Source organism: Mytilus galloprovincialis, chromosome 12, assembly GCF_965363235.1.
Source record: "Mytilus galloprovincialis chromosome 12, xbMytGall1.hap1.1, whole genome shotgun sequence".
Lineage (NCBI taxonomy): Eukaryota > Metazoa > Mollusca > Bivalvia > Mytilida > Mytilidae > Mytilus > Mytilus galloprovincialis.
This window is the reverse complement of record NC_134849.1, coordinates 38278647-38302295: the sequence shown is the minus strand read 5'-3', so window position 1 is coordinate 38302295 and position 23649 is coordinate 38278647. Positions and strand designations below refer to the sequence as shown.

Sequence of the window (23649 nt, the reverse complement as noted above, 5' to 3'; positions counted from 1 at the left end):
ATTTTTATTCAAGTGGTACAGTTTTAGTCGTGAAAAGAGTTCCTATGGGAAATTGCATTGTCATTATTTACAAAAATGCAACCTCCAAGGCAATGCATTTTAGATTACATACATTTTAAATGATTTCAGTAATGTTTATAAGTATGACGAATCTTCGAAATTTAAAACACCAAAAGGCAATTAGAATAATTAAAATCAAACACAAAAAAATACTGTGGTTGTGTTTAAAACACAATAATTATCTCATGTTGACAATTCAAAGAAAATTATTACATTATCGATATTTAAACAATTTGTTGTTATATTAATGTTAAACAAAGTATTTACAAAAAATCAAAAATACGAAAAAACTGAACTTCGTGGATAATTCAAAACGAAAAGTCTCAGTAAAATGGCAAAACCAAAAAGCTCAAACATATCAAATGAATGGATGACACATGCGCTAAGATGTAACTGCGTATTATGTGATACTATTTTATCAACGTATTTTGAGTTGTAAATAATGTCCCTAGTGCAGCAAATCATGTCATCCGGGATTTACTGCGTTTTGATTATTTCTGTTTTGACTTTTCATTACTGTGAAGGTGTTTACTATTTACTATTGATTTTCAGTATTGTTGTTTCTAGTACGTTGCTAATTTGTATTTCTGTTTTTGTCGACTTTATCTACAATTTTGAATACAAAAACTTTCTTATCTATAAGTTAACAAATATATTGTTTAAACACGTCACATTGCATTGACCAAAGCCTTTTTCCAATACTGAATTGTCTTTGTAGACTTTATAGGTAATATTGCATCAAATCTTGTTTTTGGGGAATATAAAGTGTTAGAAGAAGTTGAAACTTGATAACACGATAAACTATTTATTGTATACATTACAGGCGTCTTTACCCTTTTACCTGCCAATACTAATGTATACAATATTGTACACCCTTTTCAATAGACTCTGTCTAGACTTCTAAATTGAATTATGTCTGTGTTTCCTTCAACTGAACGCTTATTGTATTATAAATGTAACACATCGGGCCATTGGGAAACAATGTATATACTTGTTACCCTTTCGACAGAAATTGGCAAAACCAACATTTAAATGGCAATATTCAGTATAATCAATTACATAGTCAATACACGAATGTGATATGACAGATTTTTTTTTCACCACAGCATGTCGAAAGTTTTCTCTGGGGAAAGAAATTAACTCTTTTATTATTATAACGTAAATATACCACATCAGATGACAATTTTTTTCTACATTATTAAGTAGGCACAACTTTAATCAAATCATCGAAACCATCCGTGATAAGATAAAATAAGATAAAAGTCGAAGAAATTAAAACTTCAATGTCATTCTGTGAAAAACGTTTTGTCAAATCATTTATAATTAGTCTTTATCGAATGAATTTATGAAAGTTATTTCAATTGCATTGTATATTTTTCATTTAGATAACATTCATCACACGTGATGTTTAGATTCTGAACTCTTTGTTAGACTTCTTAAAAAGTAACGACCTTTATGTAGCACTAATCATAGTAATAGCCTAAAATTCCAACATTATGTGTTCATACTATTTGAAGGAAATGATAAAGTTTCAACCGTATATTAGAAGTATTTAAGAGATATGACAAAAGAAATCATTACTTGATCTCATACCTTTATGTTATGGAATACGATTGTCTATAGACATGTAACTATATGGTTTATTTTATTCAATTATGAAGCTTATGAAGTATATGAAAGTCTGCACAAAGTCAAAAATATGACAGATGTTTGACACTCATTTTGTGGATAATGATTCATGATATCAAATTGTTTTATTTTTTATAGACGTGCATCGTTTGTTAACATACCTTCGTGACCTTTAAGTCCGATATTTGTTATCCTAATCTCCCTTCGCGCTTGATATCGTATAATGTGAACGGTTGATATAACTTATAGTTGTTTTGTCCTGTCCTTATACAGTTGTGTATGAGATGTTGTAGACATCATCAAAATATTTGACAATTTCAAGATTTATTTTAAACGATTTGGTGTTAATTCATAGTCAGAACCCCTAATTGAAATACATTCCTTCAGTCTGACTTACAAACCATATCATATATATCTTTATCAATGTGATAATCCAGAATCTGTCTCTGTCAAATGATAGAAAATAAAGATTTAAAAGAATTACTGTTAAACTCAATCCAATGTAACTAGGCATGAACAGTGAATTTATCAATGAATATGTACAGAAATGTCGCTTAAGGTTAGATGATATTGATATCATATTTCATTTTGCTTTAAGGTGCAGTTCACTTTATGTATCTCGTAAACTTGCCTATACAGAGAGACTCGATAAGCGATTGCTACTGCATTATTTTATAGTTCATATATCATCACGTTTTATGTCGCTAAGCTATATGTCTTTTTCTTAACACATGTGTTAATTGGTTTCATTTCATTTCAACATCACGATGTATACAATGTGAAAGATGTTTACACAAAGGTATACACTTTGTATATAAATAATATTAAGGTGGTATGGGAGTCTAAAATAAAAATGATAGAATTTGTTCATACTTTGCCAAAACGTAGTATCTATTGATATATGTAGAAAAATATAATAAAATGATAGGTCACCGCGCATTTTCTCAAGCTACATGACGTGACAAAATGACACATTTTGTATGGATTATACAGGAAAAAAACACTATTTTGTGATTAGAAACTAAACAAAATGATAGAATTGTAAAATACTTAAGGAGAAGATAGCTTTCAGACAATGCTTTGAGAATATCAAAAGAAAAGATAGGGTCACCGTACGTTTTTTCCAGCTAAAATACAAAATAGGAAAATTCCATGTAGAATCCTTCAGAAAATGCACTGTTTTAGAGTTACCTCCCCTTAAAATGCCAATTTAATTTTTTTTTTTAAACAACCAAAAGTCACCATTTGCAAAAATATTAATATTTTAAAGTTATATTCTTATAAATTGATTCTTTTAAAAGAAAATTCACATTAAATATCTGCATTCCTGCATCAAATCTTGCAAACTTGATAGAAAATCTTGACCTTTGGTTCTCTGTTTTTTACAATCCAAGATGAAGGAAGACACCCATACCACCTTCACACGATATTGTCATTTGGACGAAAAAACGGAGATCGCATCACAAAAACAGTTAAGCTGCAACAATTCATTCGGCTAAACACAAAATACTACAATCGACGCAAAAACTTGTAGAGAAGGCTCTAAGTTAAAATAAAAAGAGTAAAATCATAAAAATATTAAACTCCGACGAAAATTGAAAACTGCATTTCATTATGTAGAAAGTGATTTATTAAACCTGGTTTTTAACCTAGATAAACCTGTCTTTTGTACAACAGTCACATCAAATTCCATTACATTGAAAACGATGCGTGAACAAAACAATCAGACATAGTAGTTTAAAATTGAGAAGCATGCCACAAATAGGGGTATAGGAGTCATCATTGTGTTACAATCTTAATCACTTACTACCAGAACAGTCAAAGTAATTTTACGTTTTGTTTTGTAATAAGGTAGGTCAATCAAGGCCAGTTCATACATGTACTTTATCCAAAAAATGGATACATGAGTTTTCAACTTCTTACACCTCAAGCGAATGTTTCTTTTGCTTCAGGTTTCCCTATCAATAATTTCTTTCTAATGCTTGACATTGAAAAAAATGACAACAAGCTGTCTGTAAGTCGTTTATGGAAGAATATTAATTCAACGACAAATCAGATTGAGGGAAATATTTGATAAAGAAAGCAAGGTAAAAGGTAATTTATCTAATTAATAATTCAGACATGAGAATAACATTGACTGAGATAGACCTGTAAACAATCGTCATAAGACTTGTTTTCTACTTTTTAGTGTACTTTACATGTGTACTTCACGTTATGTCAAGTTCTATATTAAGTTTTGAGGGTATTTGCACGTGTTCAGAATAACAGATACTTTTCAGAACAAACTAATTAGATTTGAAGTTCTCATAATAACAAACATACATACAGAAAAGTCATGTGCACTTTTAATGAAACGTTGAACAGTTACAAATTGAATGTTTTAACATATTGTATCAATATGATATATATTATAAAGAAAAATCACACCTTTCAGTATGAGTGTACATGTACGCTTTTCTTATGTCAAATAAAATGAAATCGGTAACATGGTTAAGGCACTCACAATTCTCTTATTATTTGTAAATCAAGAGGTATTAAAAACAATTGCTATATAATAATAATAATATTATTCAAATTAGAGATGTAACTTAAAACCCACATCGAATTAAATATTATTGATATTCAAGTTAGTATATCTTTTATTGCTTGCGATGGATTTCACTACATTCTGGCATTTAATATGACCATGGTTGTATTTACAATGTTTTTTTTTTTATTATTCGTTATGTTGTCTGATTAAAATTGATATGTGTTTCTTAAATCTCTTCTGTTATTGGGCTCCACAAGTTATTAAAGACGACTACTTTTGGACAATTTATCTGTTAAATATTTCAGAACACAAACAAGTACTGATATTGTAAAAATGATTTCTGCAAATGGATTGTCTAATTGATAATCAACAGATAAATATACATATTGATATTGATTTAAAGTATACTTTACATAATACCATAGAAAAAAGAGCAGCTGCATCTTACAATAATCTGTAATCACCGTAAAGACACAAGACATGTACTTTGAAAGAGTTTGATATTATTGAATTATTAGTACATTGACGTTAGTAAGTGATATAGATACAATGGATAAGCGTTGATTCTTGAAAAAAGAAACCACGATAAATGATCAGACTGACGTCACCCCAATGGTTTAAAAAGAAGATATTAACTACTTTAATGTTGATGCATACTATCACTTAATCGACTGAAACATTTCCGGCACGAACAATTCCCGAGATAATTAGCGGGTAATTACATTAGTTAAAGACTATAGTTTTCATTTGTTATGTGCGCACAACATATTGTATAGACTTTATCATAAATCTCGTAGCTCATTATATCTATTATGAAGCCAAATATCGTATGTTCTAAATACAATCATGTAAACATATGTTATTAAAAAAATCGTTATATATATATATAGTTACAAGGGTAAAGACATAAATACGAAATATACAAAATATTCAATAATTGGGATAACGAAACATATAAATCCGTTTCCCTTAATACGAAAATAAAATTACAAGCTATAAATACAGTCCGTGTAATGTAAAAGTTAACAATACGAACGATGCCCGAACAATGTACGGACGATGCCCGAACGATGTACGTACGCTTCCCGAACGATGTACGAATGCAAACGAAACGCTGACCGAACGTTGTACGGACGCTGAACGAATGATGAACGAACGAAACCATGTACCATAAACCATACCATAAACGATAACATAAGCGTCCTTCTACCGTACATCGTATGATTTTGCGTACATCGTTTCATTTAGCGTATACCGTATCGTTTAGCGTACATCGTTTCGTTTAGCGTATATCGTATCGTTTAAGCATACATTGTTTCTTGGCGTGCATAGTTTAGCGTACATGTTTTTTTTTTTTAAATATAAAACACAAATTGTGTTCTGTTTAATCTTTTGATATATATAGGTGATAATATGTGTATAATTTAGATTGGATACATGTTTTAGTTTTTATTTAATAATTTGATAGATAATAATTTAATCTGACTCGATCTTGATCCAACATTATTTACATAAAAATTTTGAAAAATAAACACTTAAATAAATTTAAACAAATTAAAAGATACAATTATGATTTGTTTTAGCCGTAGAAATACGTGCTTGATGAATGTGCGGGTAAACTACAGTCTGCAGAGAATTCAGTCATTTTTTTTTTTTGAAAATAGCCTAAGGAATTACCATTTTTTTCTTTAAATGAACAATGTATTTTAGATGGAATTCGGAATTAATCTAATGTTCTTACAAAAGTATATTCGGGGTCTTAAGGTTGACTTTTTGTTTAAATTTGTTAAGTATTTTTATGTATTCTCTTTTATAGCATGTATTTTAAAATCGACTGAATAGCAGTTTTATCTATATGTCGTAATTAAACCATATGTTTTTAGATTAAAGATATTTTTTATTAATTTTAAAATCAGACGAAAAAAAAACAAATTATTCGAAAAATTTCAAATAAAAACAATTTCTCAAATGTGCCTCATCAACTCTAAACATAAATCCCTACCAATGTACAAACGATTGTGTATTATTTATCCTATAAATGCACTTGACTTTAAATAATCATCAATATTTGTCCGGCAAAAACTAGACCACTCCCTCTATTCTTTAATTTTCTTATAAATACCATTTTCCTCTGATCTTTATTTTGCCCGTTATACACTATTCTAAATTTTATTTTTTTTTTCTTTATTTTCCTGTATCTATATCTCCTTTATTCGAAAAAACCCACCCTTAATACACATATGATATACACGGTCTATAGGTGATCTCTTGTGCCGTGATTACACATGTTTGCTTAACACAGGATGTCCTTGTTTATATTTAGTTATTGAATGCTTTTCTTTTTAACTTCATTGGGGTGTAAAAGCGTTGACCGAAGTACATTTTGTATGAAGCACGGAAGCGCTTCATTCTAAAAAAATGTGCACGGTCAACGCTTTTACAACCCTATGAAGTTACAAAAAGAAGCATTCAATACTTATAAATACATTGTTTAGCTAGGATCATGAAAACACGATTTCTACCAAGTTTTTATTTACCTCTGCACTATATTGTGGGACCTCGTGTCATCATGAATGGTAGATTTTATTGTGTAATGAAATTGATTTAGGAACAATATTGCAGTGTAGCCAATCAGAATAACGTATTATAATGAAACATACATGTACATCTAATTTTATTATATTAACATTGTAAATGTCCTCCTAATGATACATCTAATAGTTGCCACTGGACATTAAAAAGCTAACTATAAATTCATCCGTTATATTCTCAGTGTTATTATAATGTGAAAATCAAACAACCTGATGATACAATAATTATTGCAGATTTGCACTAGGGAAATAGTGGGAAATAATTGTAAACAAAACCACTCAGTCACATCGGCAAAAATTAAAGTCTAGCCTTTTCACATTAAAAAACGTTATTTCCATCTATTTCAATCTATTCTAAATAATTTTAAACAATTTTAAATCAAACGGTCATTTTTCTTATTTGCCATAAAAAAAACAACAATTATTTTCATTTCTTATTTTAAACAGATCGATTGTTTTTCAATGGTCGGTGCCTGTGAGCATTTATAAAACCGTGTTTGCCAGAAAGAAAGCTACATAGTAGTTATCAAAAGGTACCAGGATTATAATTTAGAACGCCAGACGCGCGTTTCGTCTATATAAGGCTCATCAGTGACGCTCAAATCGAAATATTTATAATGCCAACAGAAACATAACAATGTCGGAGAAATACTTCGAGGCTCTACATGTATTTTTTAATTTCTGTTGTAATGTGGTGTTATGAAAAGTGGTAATTCCTGAATACTGATTTGAACCCATCAAGCATCTGGGGTTAATAACAAATCTATGGTAGTGTCTTTTTCTTTACTCGCAAAGTATTCACCTCAATCATGTTTTATTTATGAAAATTGCTCATTGCTGGCGAATGTTAAACATTGATATGTAGGTTTTCAATTGTTTAGTTGTTAGGTTACTGTCTGATCTAGCAAACCTGACATTTTATGGTCATTATTGTTTGCATCTATTTGCACCAATGCATTAAAAAGATATAAACGCGACACCGTACACGAGTCGTTATTTTACATAAACTATTAGTATTTTTTTTTCTTTAACCAAAACGAAATACGAAACCACTTCTCGCAATTCGCTTTGGAGTTATGTGCTTGTCTTTGGACTAAATATAGCCTTGTTTCAAAGACAAAACGTGTATTTCTGATATTATACAAATATACTAGCCTTTGTATGAGGTCGATACAGGGATATATTGACCTGAAAGAAGTATATTGGTCGATATATCCTGTATTGACCTCATACAAAGGCTATATTTGTTATATTATTAATTTCAGACCATTATGTATATTTGTATCAAAATCGTCATTTGATTTTGTTTGAATTTTATACATCATATTGTCTCCTTGACAATAATAACATATACGTTGTTATTTAATTATTTTGTTTGTGTGTTTGACATCTTAGGAAGACTTTTTTCGTCAAATAATCGATCACAGATATCATTTGTTTCAAAACGTTTAACGATATCATGAAATTCATTACATGACGTCACAAAGTAAATCGGTTTTTAGATATTCTAAAAATAACCGTGCAATATGCTCTTTGCAATATGCTTTTTGCTATCCGCCGTTTTCTCTCTACCTTCGAAAATATAGTTTAACATGTGATTATCCCTAAATGAATCAAATGTGTTAAAATATACGAATTAATAATATTATACAATTATAGCCTTTGTATGAGGTTGGTACGAGGCTATATCGACCTAAGTGAAGCATATTGACTGAGGACGAAGTCCTAGGTTGATATGCTTCTCTAGGTCGATATAACATCGTATTGACCTCAACCAAAGGCTACAATTGTTATATCATTAAGGGGGTTCGCGGGTCTAAATCATTTATATAGGATTTCTATATATATTTCTATAAATGAACTTTATCTTATAGTTAATAGAAAAATAAAATAACAAAGTGGGGTCACCGTTCATTTGCGCTCACAATCTGCCTTCGAAAGAAGCATACATTTTTGTATAGGTGTTTTTTTTCTGTTGAACTAATAGGAGAAATAAAGGTTAATATCGAAATAAAAAAAGAAATTTAATACAGAAATCGGTAAAATTTTACAATAATTTAGTTTAAGGTACAGCTTATATGGAAATTATATTAAAAAATATAGGTCACCGATGAGTTAAAATAGATATTTCAATTTTAAAGCCAAAAAATGACATTAATCCACCAAAGAGAGATAATTTGGAACTTTTTCAATGATGTACATATTTTAAAAGTCATCTGGGACCAACACGAATTGATTGTTTTGAATGATTTTTGTACCATATGACAAAGAAACAACTACAAAAGGTAATAAATAAAATTTGTAATGAAAAACAAATGTTTCATTTTTTTTTACTACACCAATTTGTATCCAAGTGATTTATTATATCCAATGGTATTGCAATTGAAGCAAACAAAAAAAATCGAATAATTATTTGAAGATTATTAAACCAGTGTAATTATAACATTTTTACCACGATAAGGGGAAAATCTTGTGACCTCTTACAATGATAGAATCAAAAGGAATTTTCAAGATTTAAATGTATACATTGGATCCATATAATATATATCGTCTATTTCTTTCCCTCTAACTTCTTCAATTGAGAACATATTTTGACGGCTAAACCTAAAGGCATATCAAAAAATTCTTTCAGATCTTTTTTGTCTAATTCTATCAAGGAGGCACCGTCGATGTGCTCTGATCTGAATTTTTCCGCATACGGAGAGCAATCCGGTATTGACGTGATGAACTCACAAACGGCATCCACCTGAAAAAGGAAAAAAAAAAGATACATATATAGATATTTCACAACACAAATAATACATAAACCTTCACATCGTGTGGTAAGGTGATAACAACCATGTGTCCAGCATATGCATAATATGTCTAAGGTTAAATAGTGTTTGTTCACCTTAACATTTGTTACTTAAAAAAAGTAGTTGATATGTATTAGGGATGTCAATTAGATTGCAATATATAGTGTTCCTACTATTTGGACGTATACAAATATACGTATATGACGTGTATACAAAACAATGGATTAGTTTAATATGCTCAGACCTAAACATCAGAGTAATCACGTTTTTTATTAAAGAAAGAATATCGACAAATGATCATCTTCAATTATTTATCCATAATTTGTAAACTACATGGTTCGTTTTACATTATCAAAACTATAGCAAAAAAGATCAAAGGGATAGTTACACTTATGTTAAACACAAACTGAAAATATAAATCAAGCACCTATTATGTTGTTCATGATAATACAAAACTGGTAATCAACTGTATAACGAGGTATCTTTGAGGAGAATAGGGCGGAATTCATTGCTTTTTTAACATATCCTTCGTTATCTATAACACAGATATTACATAATGGTATAACAGGTGTAATATTTTCAAATGAATGAATAAAAGTATGTGGTACAACAAAACAAAAATGAAAGAGGTTAAATATAGATAATCATTAAAATTGTAATTGTAAATTAGAATGATTCAGGGCATCGACTATTCAATAACGATCATTAAAAGAAATGTTTATTATTGCACAGTCAGGAAAAATCCGTTTTACTGTGAATTTAAATATAATCGTTGGCAACAAATTTCTTGGATGAATGATAAACTGTATTCTCGGAGATGTTTGATTATATTGTTTTCATTGGTCTGGATACTAGCCGATTGAAAATATGTTGTTGTTCAACATTAACATCCATGGTAAACCACTAATCACGAAGTTAAAAAGAAACTTATCCCTTAACTATCAATGAATCAGCAGTATCCTTTTAAATTGAGAACTTCCAGTGGAATTTGTATAGACGTTATCGTTATAGATTACATCGAAAAACATCTAAATATACATTCAATTGATGCAAAGCGCAGATTTTCAACAAGCACATATATTTTCAGTATTGTATAACTACAACAATCGATTTTAATATTATCTTAATTTCCATTGTTAAAAGACTCTCAACTTTGAATATTGACACAAAATGACAACCGTGTAATTTGTTTATGTGACATAAAAAGTACAATGATTATTCAAGTCGGGGTCGTTTAAGCATGGAGTTTACTATTTATTTATATGTAAAACAGTATATACAGGTGTGGCCTTTGAAAAAAAGCTTATACTAAATGGTAATAATTTTACAAACATTCCAATCTGCTGGTCTCCCGCTGAAACTATGTGTCTTTTTGATTGCCACCTGTGCTCCCGCTTCTGTAGCTAATTCAACTGCTGAAACAAAGTATCTCAAAGTATACTATAAACTGTACATAACGCACTTATTCACTCATATTACATATAATTATACTGCTTATAAAAAATAGATATGTATACCCAACATAGTTTTATATGTATCTTTAAAAAAAAAAACAATAGATTACATTTCGTTAAATGTTCAAAACAAATAAATTTTTAAATGTCTGCTTGTTTCAGGCATTTGATATGTTGAATTTTATTATTGGTATTATATTGTATGTTATCGTTTGCTATTACAATTGAATGAAAGATTTTAAAACAATATTAAACATTTTTAAACATGACTATTTTATCACATTAGATAAAAAGTTGCCCAAACAAAGGCACTGAAAGTATTGAACAGAAATGCGTTTAAAAAAAAATAGTGAATTCTAAAGCATAATAGTAAACTTTATAAATAACGAATTGCCAACGCTATTGCTTTTTTAATAATTCGTTCAAGCACCATAATCCATAAATTGGTGGGTCTTTTTAATATACTGTTTTGATAAAATAAATGGGCTATTTATGTAAATCTCGTTTTTTGTTGAATTATGTATTCATTAATATAAACGTTAATCTCTGTTTTATTTTGCTGATTGCCACGTTTCAAGTCTCATAAACACAATATAGAAAACAAAACATATCTACCTCTGTTTTCTGTGCTTCCCCTAGATTCACAATCTAAAACCGAGTTATAACAGTTAGGTCATACAGATGGACGTTTAAGATATTTCTATAGTAAACAATTTAACACTAATTTTGTGTATTGCACGAAAATTGAAACTTTGACTGATTACAATAAAGGAGTCACATGTATTGAGTTACATGTAAACGTTGATGTTTATAGTTTGAAATATGCATTCATGAAATACGAGACTGAACTTAGTACGAACATTAATTATAATGTTCTTACTAATTCGTAAGAAGTAACTCAAACAATGCAAACATTGTATTATATTATTTTCATGAAGCGATCATAGTTTCTTTTCATACATACATCCTCCCTCATTATTTGACAAAATTCAAGATTACTCTATTAATAACTGTATCTGATATTTCTGTATATGTACGCATTGTAACAGTGTGTTCATTTGTGGAGGTACAATTAATATCAAAAACGGTTTTCACATTCATAGATATTAGTTATGTTGTGCATAGTGAAGCTAAACCAATGCTTTTAAACACACAATGTGCGCATTAAACTTCAGGATCGCAGTATTGAAAGTCGGTAAAACATATTTAATATGTTTGATAACCAACAAATATAGTCGCTCATCAATATACTCTAACGAAAACAATTTTGAAAAGTTTCAGAGATTAAGTAATAGAACAAAACTAGAGGCTGAAAGGAGCCGGAGTCCTTCCACTTAGTATATTAGCAAGAACACTTTCCAACATTGAAGACCAGAATACATTTCAAGACAGTCTCTATTTTGTTGAACTTATATAACTGATCTTTTTGTCTGTTTTATAGTTTCTTTGACTTATTAATAGATCTTACCGTGCTGATCATTTTGTGATTTAAATATACACACAGTGTGTGAGTGTCCTAATAGAGCTTTTTTACAAATTGACGAAAGGTAAGAACGAACGTAAAGGGAGCATGTATTTCATTTCCACAATAACAGTTAAAAGAGTCTTTGTTTTATCCAGTAACAAATCATTCCTTCCTAAATCACGTTTATTTTTCAATAATAATAATATCGCAAATAATACACGATTTTAATATAATCAAACAGAGAAAAATAGTGTCAAATACACTTACGTCCGATACGTTAATTACGTAAACCACGAGTACACACATTTCCGCGGGAACTTTTTCAGCACGAGTTTCACGATTCACATTTCAAAGGCATTATTGAAGTACGTTAGTCTTAATTTAACGACAAGCTTCACAGTTATTTTTATTTTTTATAGTACACTTTCAGCAAATTGTCAAAGTGGAATATCGAGATTTGCTAAAAAAGATGCTACAATGTTTTTAAAAAGTAATGTTGAATAAATCAAGAAAAAAACAGATTTTGTATATCAAGAAAATAAATCTAAAATGTTGCAACGTATATATTGTGAATCTTATAATGACGATTTAACAGTACACTTGTTTGGAAGATAGACGCGAAGTTGTCACTTATCGTTCAGTGGCTTATATGTCATGAATGTTCAGGACTATAGGCAAAACGTAATTATACACGAAAGTAACCATTCCATTGCTCCAGTGTATCATATATACACATTAAGGGGGGGGGGCAACGAATATTACCAGGGGAGAGGCGCCTTTGAATCAAAAGTTATTAAACGAGCACCAGTATCTGGCATAGGATGAAGGTCATCCTTTTCCCTTCATTTTTATTTTATTATTTTGAGCGTTGCAAATTTTGAATCAAGGAAGTATCTTATTTTGCTGTAAGGGAGGAAGACAATGTAATTGCTTTGACATTTTCTTAGGTTAAATAGTGCATCATTGTAATATTGAAGAGTGGGAAGGGACGGTTTTTTGGTCTTTTAGAGGCATTTTTTCTACAATTAGGATATTTTGTAGTGTTATCTCCTCCGACCTAGTGGTATCATAAGTTAACTTATCGTACGTCCCGAAATCCTAAACATATGTCATGGAAAATCAAATTTAATAAGTGTCGTTGCATGTACATGATGTAGGATAATTTTACCAAGTTTCACGACTATTATTTAAATATGTCAAAATAAAGAATCCCGAAAACGAGTCTTCCGTATGATTTGTCAAGCATACGTACCTTTCGTCAATTTGTAAGAAAGCTCTATTAATAGGAGATTTCCTCGGGTCAATACAATTCATATCGTATTAGGACAATTGAACACTGTTTAACGAATTTATCCTGATTTTGTAATATTACATATTAGTATATTCAAATTCAATATTAGGACAACACCAAACATATATATTTTAGATACTTAATCAAAAACTGTGAAAAATTAAAAATATTCGGACTATAAAGACACTTATATTGTTTTATTAGGTCAACGGTATAAAGGAGATATTTCCAATTGACGTAATACATAAAGGAGATAATTATGATTGACGTTATAAAACAATTGTTCTGAACGTTATAAGAAAATACTAGCCAATCAAATTGCAGGAAATTACTCTAATTCAGAGTAAAAGAATTTGTCTAACATATATGGACAATTGGTAGATATAATTCTTTTCTGAACATATTCGTTCCTTTCAGTCATATTGGTTGGTAGGCGGAATCATCTGACAATTACTTTTAACCATATACTTTTATAATGAGTGTGGCCAAGCTTAGTTACAATTGTCTGTACAGTTTCAGAGAAGATTTTTGTAAAAGATAACAAAAATTTGCAAAAAAAAGTTTAAAATAGACTATGAGGGCATTTTTGTCGCGTTTGCTTATTTGAAGATCTTATTTGGTTGAACAAGTTTGCTGTTTCATTAAGTAATGTCATTCGACAAAGTCAAGCAATCTCACTATTGTCTGATGCCAAGCAATGGTTCCGGACGGATGCCAAAAAAAGACTCAACGATTGAAATAAATATTCATCAACATTCTACGATTTAAACATTGGTGTGTGGAAGGATGGCTCAAATGTAAGATATTTTTAAAAGCTGAAGTGATTTATCCACCAAAATTTTATTTGAGGTGATGTTTTTGTACTGCAATAAAACAAATAAACCCTCATTCACTGTCTCTAATAACAATTTGAATTAAATAAAAGCAAACACGCATGCAAAAGAAAACATATATTGGATGTCTTTTACCTGTAAAGATGTCATTTTTAAAATCAAAGATGGCCACCATGACGGGATAGATTATTTTTGTGGCTACCCTCTTAATATGATATAAATTCACCTCAAGGCATGTTCATACGAAGTTTCATGCGTGCATCGCCATTTGAATGATTTGTGTGGTATGCTGCTCAACTATTAAAAATGCACTCGAAATATAAATCCCAATCTGAAGAACCAGGAGATGAAAAAACGTATGATAAAAAACAAAAGAAAAACGTTATCATTAGAAAGCACTTATAGTTCTCGTCCGCGCAGACAGAGAATAAGTAACATACCGCAAAACAAAACACAGAAACATTGAGGAGTACTCATGTGATAAGTTTTTGTATACAGGCCAAACCCGGCCAAACAAATAAAGCATAGCAACAAGTAAAGATGACCGAAATGACTGTTTGAGTTTTAACTGCTAGTTTCTACTATAAAACTGTGTAATTTATTAAGCGCTTTCATAATGCTAATTCTAAATGTTTTTTTTTTCTTTAACACATCTTCATCAAGGTGAGAAAATTACTTTCTGGTGAACATTGTTAAATCTTGTGACAGTCTTATTTAATTAGTCTAAGTGAATGCCAACGATCACACGCAATTCTATAAATGTTGACTGAAGTGTGATGCAATGCTATTTCAGAGACATGACTGGCGATTTCAATGAGGGCTGTATTGGTGCTATTATATATATTTGAATATTTTATTGTTAAACTATCGTTAGTTTCTCATGAGTTTGATAGACATATCTTTTTGGTTATTTTTTTATAAATATTTGTAAGAAATGTCTGCATAGCTTACCTTTGTTAATGATAGAAACGTGACAACATTTTCCGGCAAGGTCAACGACACCATAAACAACTGAAAAGTAAAGTTGTTTTTTTCATTTTGTAAGGTCGTAAGGTTCCAAATTATTGCTGTATCCAGATAATTTAAAGTTTAATGGACAGTATGGCCATTGCCGATCATATTACATCTGATTTTTTTTAAACATAATAACAATAACAACACATAAATGTCGACAAGTGGCTGTTTGTAAATCAACACAGATTGATACTGCATCAATAAACGAAAACATTTGGAATACAACTTGGGGAAACAGCAAGGAAACTAACAAAGATGAATGACTTTTATGAATCAGAATAAAAAACACAACACACATTATGCTTTTCAGAAAGTAAACTAAACACCGTCGAAGCAAAATTAGAAATTATTCAATAGATCAACCAACGTTCAACATCATAATTAATTATTAAACAACAGATTAAATGCGAATACTGCAAAAGTCTACTACAAAAAACTAAAACGCACACTGCTGACTTGGAAAATTCACATTTACAGTATAGAGTCGTTAACGGCGATGTTTGTCAATGTTAATTTTCAGCATTTGCTGACAAAATAATGTCACACCACGAAAAAAAAGTACAAAAATATCTTAATCGGACTATTGACCCAGTTCTGACAGAAAATTTCGACGATCTTGATTCTTTCCTAGTTTTTTCCACGATGTATGTCAATTTTCTATAGTTTAAAAGATATAGGAAGATGTGGAATGAGTGCCAATGAAACAATTCTCTATCCAAATAACAATGCATAAAAGTAAACTATTATAGGTCGAGGTTCGACTTTCAACACAAAGCCTTGGCTCACACCGAACAACAAGCAATTACAAGTGTAAAACCATTCAATCGTGAAATTCAATTTTCCAATCTATATTAAACAACAAGAAACGAGAAACACGTATAAATTACATAAACAAACGACAACTACTGTACATCAGATAAGGTTGTTTTTGCTTGACCAAAAGCACGAGTATGATAAAATTGTCAATTACTTTCTAAGAATATTGACAACTTCATTTCCGTGACTTATTTTATCTTATACTTACTCGTATGTGCATACAGATAGTGTAATTCTAATGATTTTCACCCTTGGAAGTTTTCCCTTATCTATAGTGTGCTAATAATAAGCGGGGAAAAAACAAATTGGACACTATTATTACTTGATATGCTTAAGGAATATTGCTGCTAGAGGATTCACTATTTGTTCACCATGATAAGTTTAATAAAAGTTATCGGTTTTTGCTTTTAAGAACATAATATATCTTTCAAATTATTGCAAAGAAAATCAAGAAAACGATCATAAAAGCAGTTGCCCGATACGGTTTTCATTAAAGTTGTTGTTATATTGTGCCTTAACAAATGTAAGATAACGGTTCTCATACAGTTATTTTATTTAGACCATTCCTCCATATTATCTGTACTTTAATTATTTTTGTGAAGCTACGTAAATTTCCAAGGTGGATGGTAGGACACATTTTTGAATCACAAACGATGTAATACGAACTGATGAGAACATGTTACTTGTCTGTTTGGAAAAAGGAGCTTAAACACAATTTTTTATCTGCTTTAATGAATTTTAACAAAAAGTAGTTTATATACAAATATGTATAACCATGCAAATATGTATAAGCATTTGTATTACATTTTGTCACTCAGATTGATTGATTCTAATCTGATACACAATTTTGTTTAAAACAACGTCCATGATTTGGTCGAAAATAATGCTTGTTTTGTCTTTATCCTGTGTTCTGTAATATTTAGAATAGGAATCAGAAGACAAATTGCTTCATTATGAGTTGTTTTGTGCAATGTATAGCTTAAACCATTTATTGGCTTTATTATGTATATGTAGGACTCAAATCTATGGTGGGTTCAAAATCTATTGCAGATTCCTAATCTATGGTAAATATGACGTCATGCCATCCCAAATCTGTGGCAGATTTTTTAAAACCCTAATCTATGGCAAATTTTGTAATTTTTGTTGTTTCCAAACCTATGGTAAATTTTGTGCAAATGGTAAACAATCCAATATATATATACGACCAATGACTTGTCTTAAATAAGTGGAAATATACGACAATGGGACCATGTCTATACACATTTGTGGAATAAACTTCCCATAATGGTCAACCAAAACATTTCTTTAATGATGAATTCATATATCCTAATACCGACTTAAATATTTAAAATAATTATTTTTTAATGCATGGTACTTGTTTAGCCCATTCATTAAACCAACTAATTGAAATCCCTTAACAAACATGAAGGCAGATTTTTATATAAGAAAGACAACTAAAAATGAACAGTTTGAATTTTTACATAATGTTATTTTGTAGTTAAATTTTGTTTTTTATTTGATGACAATTCTAATCAGATCGGTATCAGGTAATTTGATCTTTCAGTTAATAAACTTTGCCTGACGTAAAATATTTTTTTTATAAATCCTTTTATAAAATTTCCGGCACTGAAAACGATCGATGTCCTTATTCATCGCGGGCTTCGGTCGATACAGCACATTTTGTCCCTCTTTCAAATAAACGGCCACGTCTTCCGTTAAACCATCTGCAAAATGTTGTCAAGTGAAATATCTTCATATGAAATGGTGTTCAAATCCGTCGCTTCCGTTGTATTCGGCAGTGACGATGTTATATGGCGTTACTCAATTGTGACGTTATGAAAAAGATCTGCCATAGATTTGGAGAAAACAAACATCAGCCATAGATTTGAGTTGTTTGGCGTTTATAACGTCACATTTGCCATAGATTAGGAATCTGTCATAGATTTGGAACCCGCCATAGATCTGAGTCCTACATATATATCAGCGATATTTTTTTCGAGGTTTTGACCTTATATTTGGATTTGATATCATCTTGACTCGTGTTTCGCTACTTCTACTTCATCATGTTCGATGTACAATATGAAAAGTACATGGTCTACTATGAAAACTCATTTCACGGTCTTTGCTTCACGGTTATTAAAACCGTAAGAAGATCAATTAGTTATAGAAACATTTTACAAAATATTTCTATAACATAAAATAATCACTAAGTAAAAGTACTCAAATAAAACAAATATATTTAGATACTACACTATCAATTTTACAACTTACATTATCACATTTGGATTCCTCAAATAACAATCAATAACTCCAATAAGTTATAGTAACATTTACTTATTGCATTATACCCATTCATATAGTGGTCTTACCTTGGGGTAAATTAGAAAAAGCTTTACCATGGTCGATACCATTCAAGTGAAAGTGTAGGGTACTGTCTGACGCTTTCATTATACCAAGTTTATCACCGACTTGTACTTTATATAGATTTAAGGAATATGCACCAATCCTCTCTTCATTTTTGTATAAAGTTGAACGACTGAAAGATAAAGTGTAAACAATGAACGTTTTTTTTTATTGATATCTTATATTGTCTTACCCGGTAATTTCTTCAGGGTAATCCTTACTTAAAGTAATTTAAGACATGTAATCTTTGGAATTATCAACGTAGCTTAGATTGGGTGACACACAATAATCTCCTTCTCCACAAAGGGCATTGTTTGACGTTTTCCAAATAATGTTTTCATTATTTTATTATACGACATTTACATGTATCTTTGATTAATGAATTAATGTGCTACTTAATATAAGCAAGGTCCTTAAATATTATTTCACTTTCAAAGGCAACTATTGTCTCATTAAGAAACTTTGTTAACTTATAAGTTCTTGTTTTCTTTCTTTATTGTTTACTGCTTAATGAAAAGCTGCAAGTATGTATAAAATATTGTTATTACAAATTGAAATGTATCTATAAGTTGGTCTGAGTAATGTGAACAGTGTTAACTTTATGTACATGTTTTTGGTCGTTGAAGAAATCAAACACCAGCATTTAATAACAAAATGTAGTAAAATAACCCAATTATAGCATTGGGAGTCATGCATGGATACATTGTTAATATATAAGCTCTATAGTAAAAAAACAAGGAATATTAATGCGTGTTGTGAGGTTTGGAGATTTTGTGATATTACGTTCAAGGGCTGAGTCTTAATATCAAAATCATTGATTGTATCGACGGTAAAAATTGGAATCTAAATGCGAGGAATACCTGAAAGATAAGAAAAAAAATAAACAACATCATGTAAAAATGTGTAGGGAGAGAAAACAATATTTTAATTAAAAGGACCAATTGATGCAGGTCGGTAAAGGAAAGGTCGAGTCTGATACACATCAACTCTAAATCTAAACAAATCAAAAGTAAGACAAAGTTTTTAGGATCATCAACCGATATCTGCAACATAATAGCCAAATGGTGGTTAAATAGACTTGATATCAAACATTATGTGATATTTTTTTTTTGAAAAATGTATTGGTTTCCGATGATGGCAAAATTGTATCTTGATTCAATTAAAACGTGCAATATGGTTACAAAAAGTACCAGACTTGTCATTTATTACGTCGTTTTAATTAAGTCCAATAAATAGAAACGATATCCTTAACCAACAAATAGTTTCGAAAATATAAAATTCAATACAACAGAATTCTTATTTTTTTTTACTAACTTCGGAAAAGTAAAATGCATGCAATTACATTTATTGGGATGTAAAACAAAAACATAAGAAAATAAACCACTTTATCAACAATATCATCGAAGATAAAACAAACTGAATTTCAGAATTGACAAGATTGAAATGGGTTATTCTATAGTCGTTCAAAAGTGATATAAAAACGTCAACCTGCATCCGGAATGATAAACAATGGTTATTACATTAAAAGTACTTTAGAAATTTATGGCAAAAAATTAATTAGTAAATTCCTATGTTACCTATCTTTGAAATTTATCCAATATTCGTAACCACAAAATATAGGTCCAATAAAATAGAACATTCAGTATAATTCGCAACTACCACCAAAAAAAGATATGGAGACATTTAGATAAATATCCTCTAAGAAAGCAAATCAAATTCGCTGGAACCTTATAAAATTATCTTCTCGGTGTAAAAACTGTTTAGAATAGTTGAATCCAATAATGGTAAATGCCATGTTTGTTAAACAGAAACAAAACTCTCACACAGCATTTAATAACTGTAACAGTATAAATGTTGTTTGTTAGTAGATGTTAGAAATGTTTTATTCTTTTAAAAACATAATGTGCTGAATAACACAGCAGATATTCACATGAGACAAACATTATAATACTAGAAATATACGGTTTCAATAAAAAGAAAGATACCCAACACGGTTAAATATATATTATTAATGACCAAAGAAGGACGAAAGATAACAGAGGGACAGTCAAACTCATCAATCAATCATAAACTGACAACGCCTGGCTAAAAATAAAAGAAGACAAACAGGCAAACAATAGAACACATTACATAACATAGAAAACTAAAGAATAAGCAACGCGATTCCCACCAAAAACTAGGAAAATAATCAAATATCAGTGTCTTTCAATCTTGCAACCTTATACATCCAACAACAGATATGAAGTTTACATAAATGACCATCGTCGATCATGTGGCCTATCAAAATTACTCACCGACACACTACAGTGTTATTAATGTTATCCAAGTGTTTAAAGTACACATTTTGTAGTGTGATTCATTTAGTAGTTCATCTTACGTGCAATGCTATATTGTTTTGTATGCTGGTTTTCGTTTATTACAGTTATAACTGGTATCAGGTTAGTAGGAATTTCCTACTTTCTATACTTGACCATTTTCAGTTATATTATTAATGAAGCAACTATTCATCAGAGTTTAATTGTCACACGATTAGAAAAAAAAATCAGTGCTAAGAGTTTTATAAAAATAAAATACACGAGGAAAACATGTTTCTCATTCTGAGACCCCAATTGATACATCACTTTACAAAATATACAGTGGCATGTATGATATGAATGGTTCTCAACAACTCAACAGGGACGGTATTTGGTTATGAAATAAATTAAAGTTTTCAGATGTCTCTTAAACATGTTAAATACAAAAAGAAAAGGATTGTTCACGGGTTTTATAGAATTATTTTAGTCTTATGAAAATGAAAAAAACTTTGTAATTAAATACATAACAACTATACCAATGACATATAAAGCAATGTTGTAACGCCGCATCCCTGGTGTTAGAGTCGGCCACCAAAGAACACAGGGTCAAAAAGAAAAAGGGTTTTAAAGGATCTATGTGGTTCGACGTCCACTATTAACCGTCGGACCAAAACACGTTACAGAAAGGGAGATCGTATACTTGTTTTTATCTATAATTCTCAGTTATGAAATAAAATATCTAAATAAATAAAGTTTCATATTTTATTAGTACGAAAAGGAATACTCTCCGTTGGAGAGAATGGGTCTTGCAGGCTCTGTCACTGGTCTGGTAGAGTTCCCGGTAATGATTGGTCTTACGTAGACATACAACACTAGTATATTTCTCAACAGTCAAGTCTCAAAGTTGTCACTTATTTAGACTATTTCTATAATCTCCCTATATAAAGATTTCACTACCATATTCCACCTTATACCACACCAACTTGGTATAATAAAAATATTAAGTACCGAGACCAACAACTTTAGCACCGTGAACCACAACCTTAGCACCGGCACCGGCAACCTTAATACCGTCACCGGCAACCTTAATACCGTCACCGACAACCTTAGCACCGTCACCGACACAATTAGCACCGTCACCGACAACCTTATTTAGCACCAGCACCCACAACCTTAGCACCCTCACCGACAACCTAATTTAAAACAAAGTTAATTTTCAACGCTCATAATTTCTCAGACATATTCCAGCTTCTATTTAAATTAGTCACTACCCATTCATTGTCAATCCAACACTCTCTCGTTTCAGTTGTTGTTTTTGTATTTATACTTTCGACTGACCAATGGCAGAGCTTGTTACATATTGTTTACCAATCGGCAACTATGGATCACATAAGGGAAATTCCCGTAATGTTGATATTGTTTGTAAACATAGATTGTTCTTCATCAATAAAGATGGGTTTTGTCTTTAAATTTATTAGTAGATCATTAGAGCAGTTTTATTTGAGTTTATAGTATAATAAGGTAACTACCGCGAAAATACAAAATCTGTATGTGAAATAAAACTTCTTAACAAACTAACATACACAAATCTGTCGTATCATGGAAACAACAGCCAAAATAGAAAATTACAAGTCTAACTTTGCTTGCAACATTAAACATCTCAGTAACAACTATCGTTTATTCTCAATAATTTCAAGAAACTATACAGACATAGGTTTATATATAAAAAAAGGGGGAATGCCGGCATTACAATATGTTATTAGTATAACAAAACCTTGTGTGATTTGTATATAGAGTAAAATTGAGAGAGGAAATGGGGAATGTGCCAAACGGACAACAATTCGACCATACTGAAGACAACAGCCGAGATTTATTTTTGTTGTTGACAAAGCTGGTTTTTTTTTTTATTTCTGTAGTGACTAAGATTTTAACACAGTGTTGACTCCAGTCCCTAATAGTTTGACATTTTTACCCATTATGTCTGTTTGTTTTGATTTTATATTGATGTCAATATAATGGAATCTTATTCGGCTGGTATACAAGTGAGAAAAAAGCAAGCTGTAAGTCTAAATGTTGCCACACTGACAAAGAAACGCCTGTGCCAAGTAAGGCTTATCACAAGGGTTTTCCATTTATTTGTTATTTGAACTTTGATTTCGCCTTTTGTTCAAGGACTTTCAGTTTTAAATAGGCATTTAAGCTTTGTATGTTGGTTTATTTACTTTTTACATTGAAGCTTTGCCAAGACAAGTTGTTATCTAAATGTTTGTCAAAGAGAACGCCACTTCATATAAGATATAAACAACCTGGTTAAAAACCTGATTTGTTTCAACTTTGTCAAATACAAACAAAAGGCTGATAATCAGTTGCTTTAAATTTCAAAATCATCAATTATTCCATTCATATTCAAATGTCTACATTCGATGTTACTATAATATTTCAACGCTAGCGAACGTTTGAACTTGTTTGAAAAC

General features: G+C 30.4%; 1 protein-coding gene across 5 annotated transcripts in view; it reads right to left on the bottom strand.

Annotated features, from left to right (window-relative positions):
• Window positions 1-23649, bottom strand: part of LOC143053457 (neuralized-like protein 4) — a 93065-nt gene that overhangs the window by 55509 nt on the left and 13907 nt on the right. Inside the window, exons 4-8 of one of the 5 annotated variants that reach the window (XM_076226244.1) lie at window positions 18848-19014; window positions 15600-15659; window positions 11675-11707; window positions 10938-11020; window positions 8822-9556 (exon numbers count right to left, since the gene is read on the bottom strand). In XM_076226244.1, coding sequence (XP_076082359.1) covers window positions 9362-9556; window positions 10938-11020; window positions 11675-11707; window positions 15600-15659; window positions 18848-19014 — 538 coding nt within the window. In that variant the 3' untranslated portion in view covers window positions 8822-9361. Of the gene's footprint in view, window positions 1-8821; window positions 9557-10937; window positions 11021-11674; window positions 11708-15599; window positions 15660-18847; window positions 19015-23649 lie in introns of those variants that run through there. The other 4 variants (XM_076226245.1, XM_076226247.1, XM_076226248.1 and 1 more) reach the window with 4 other exon arrangements.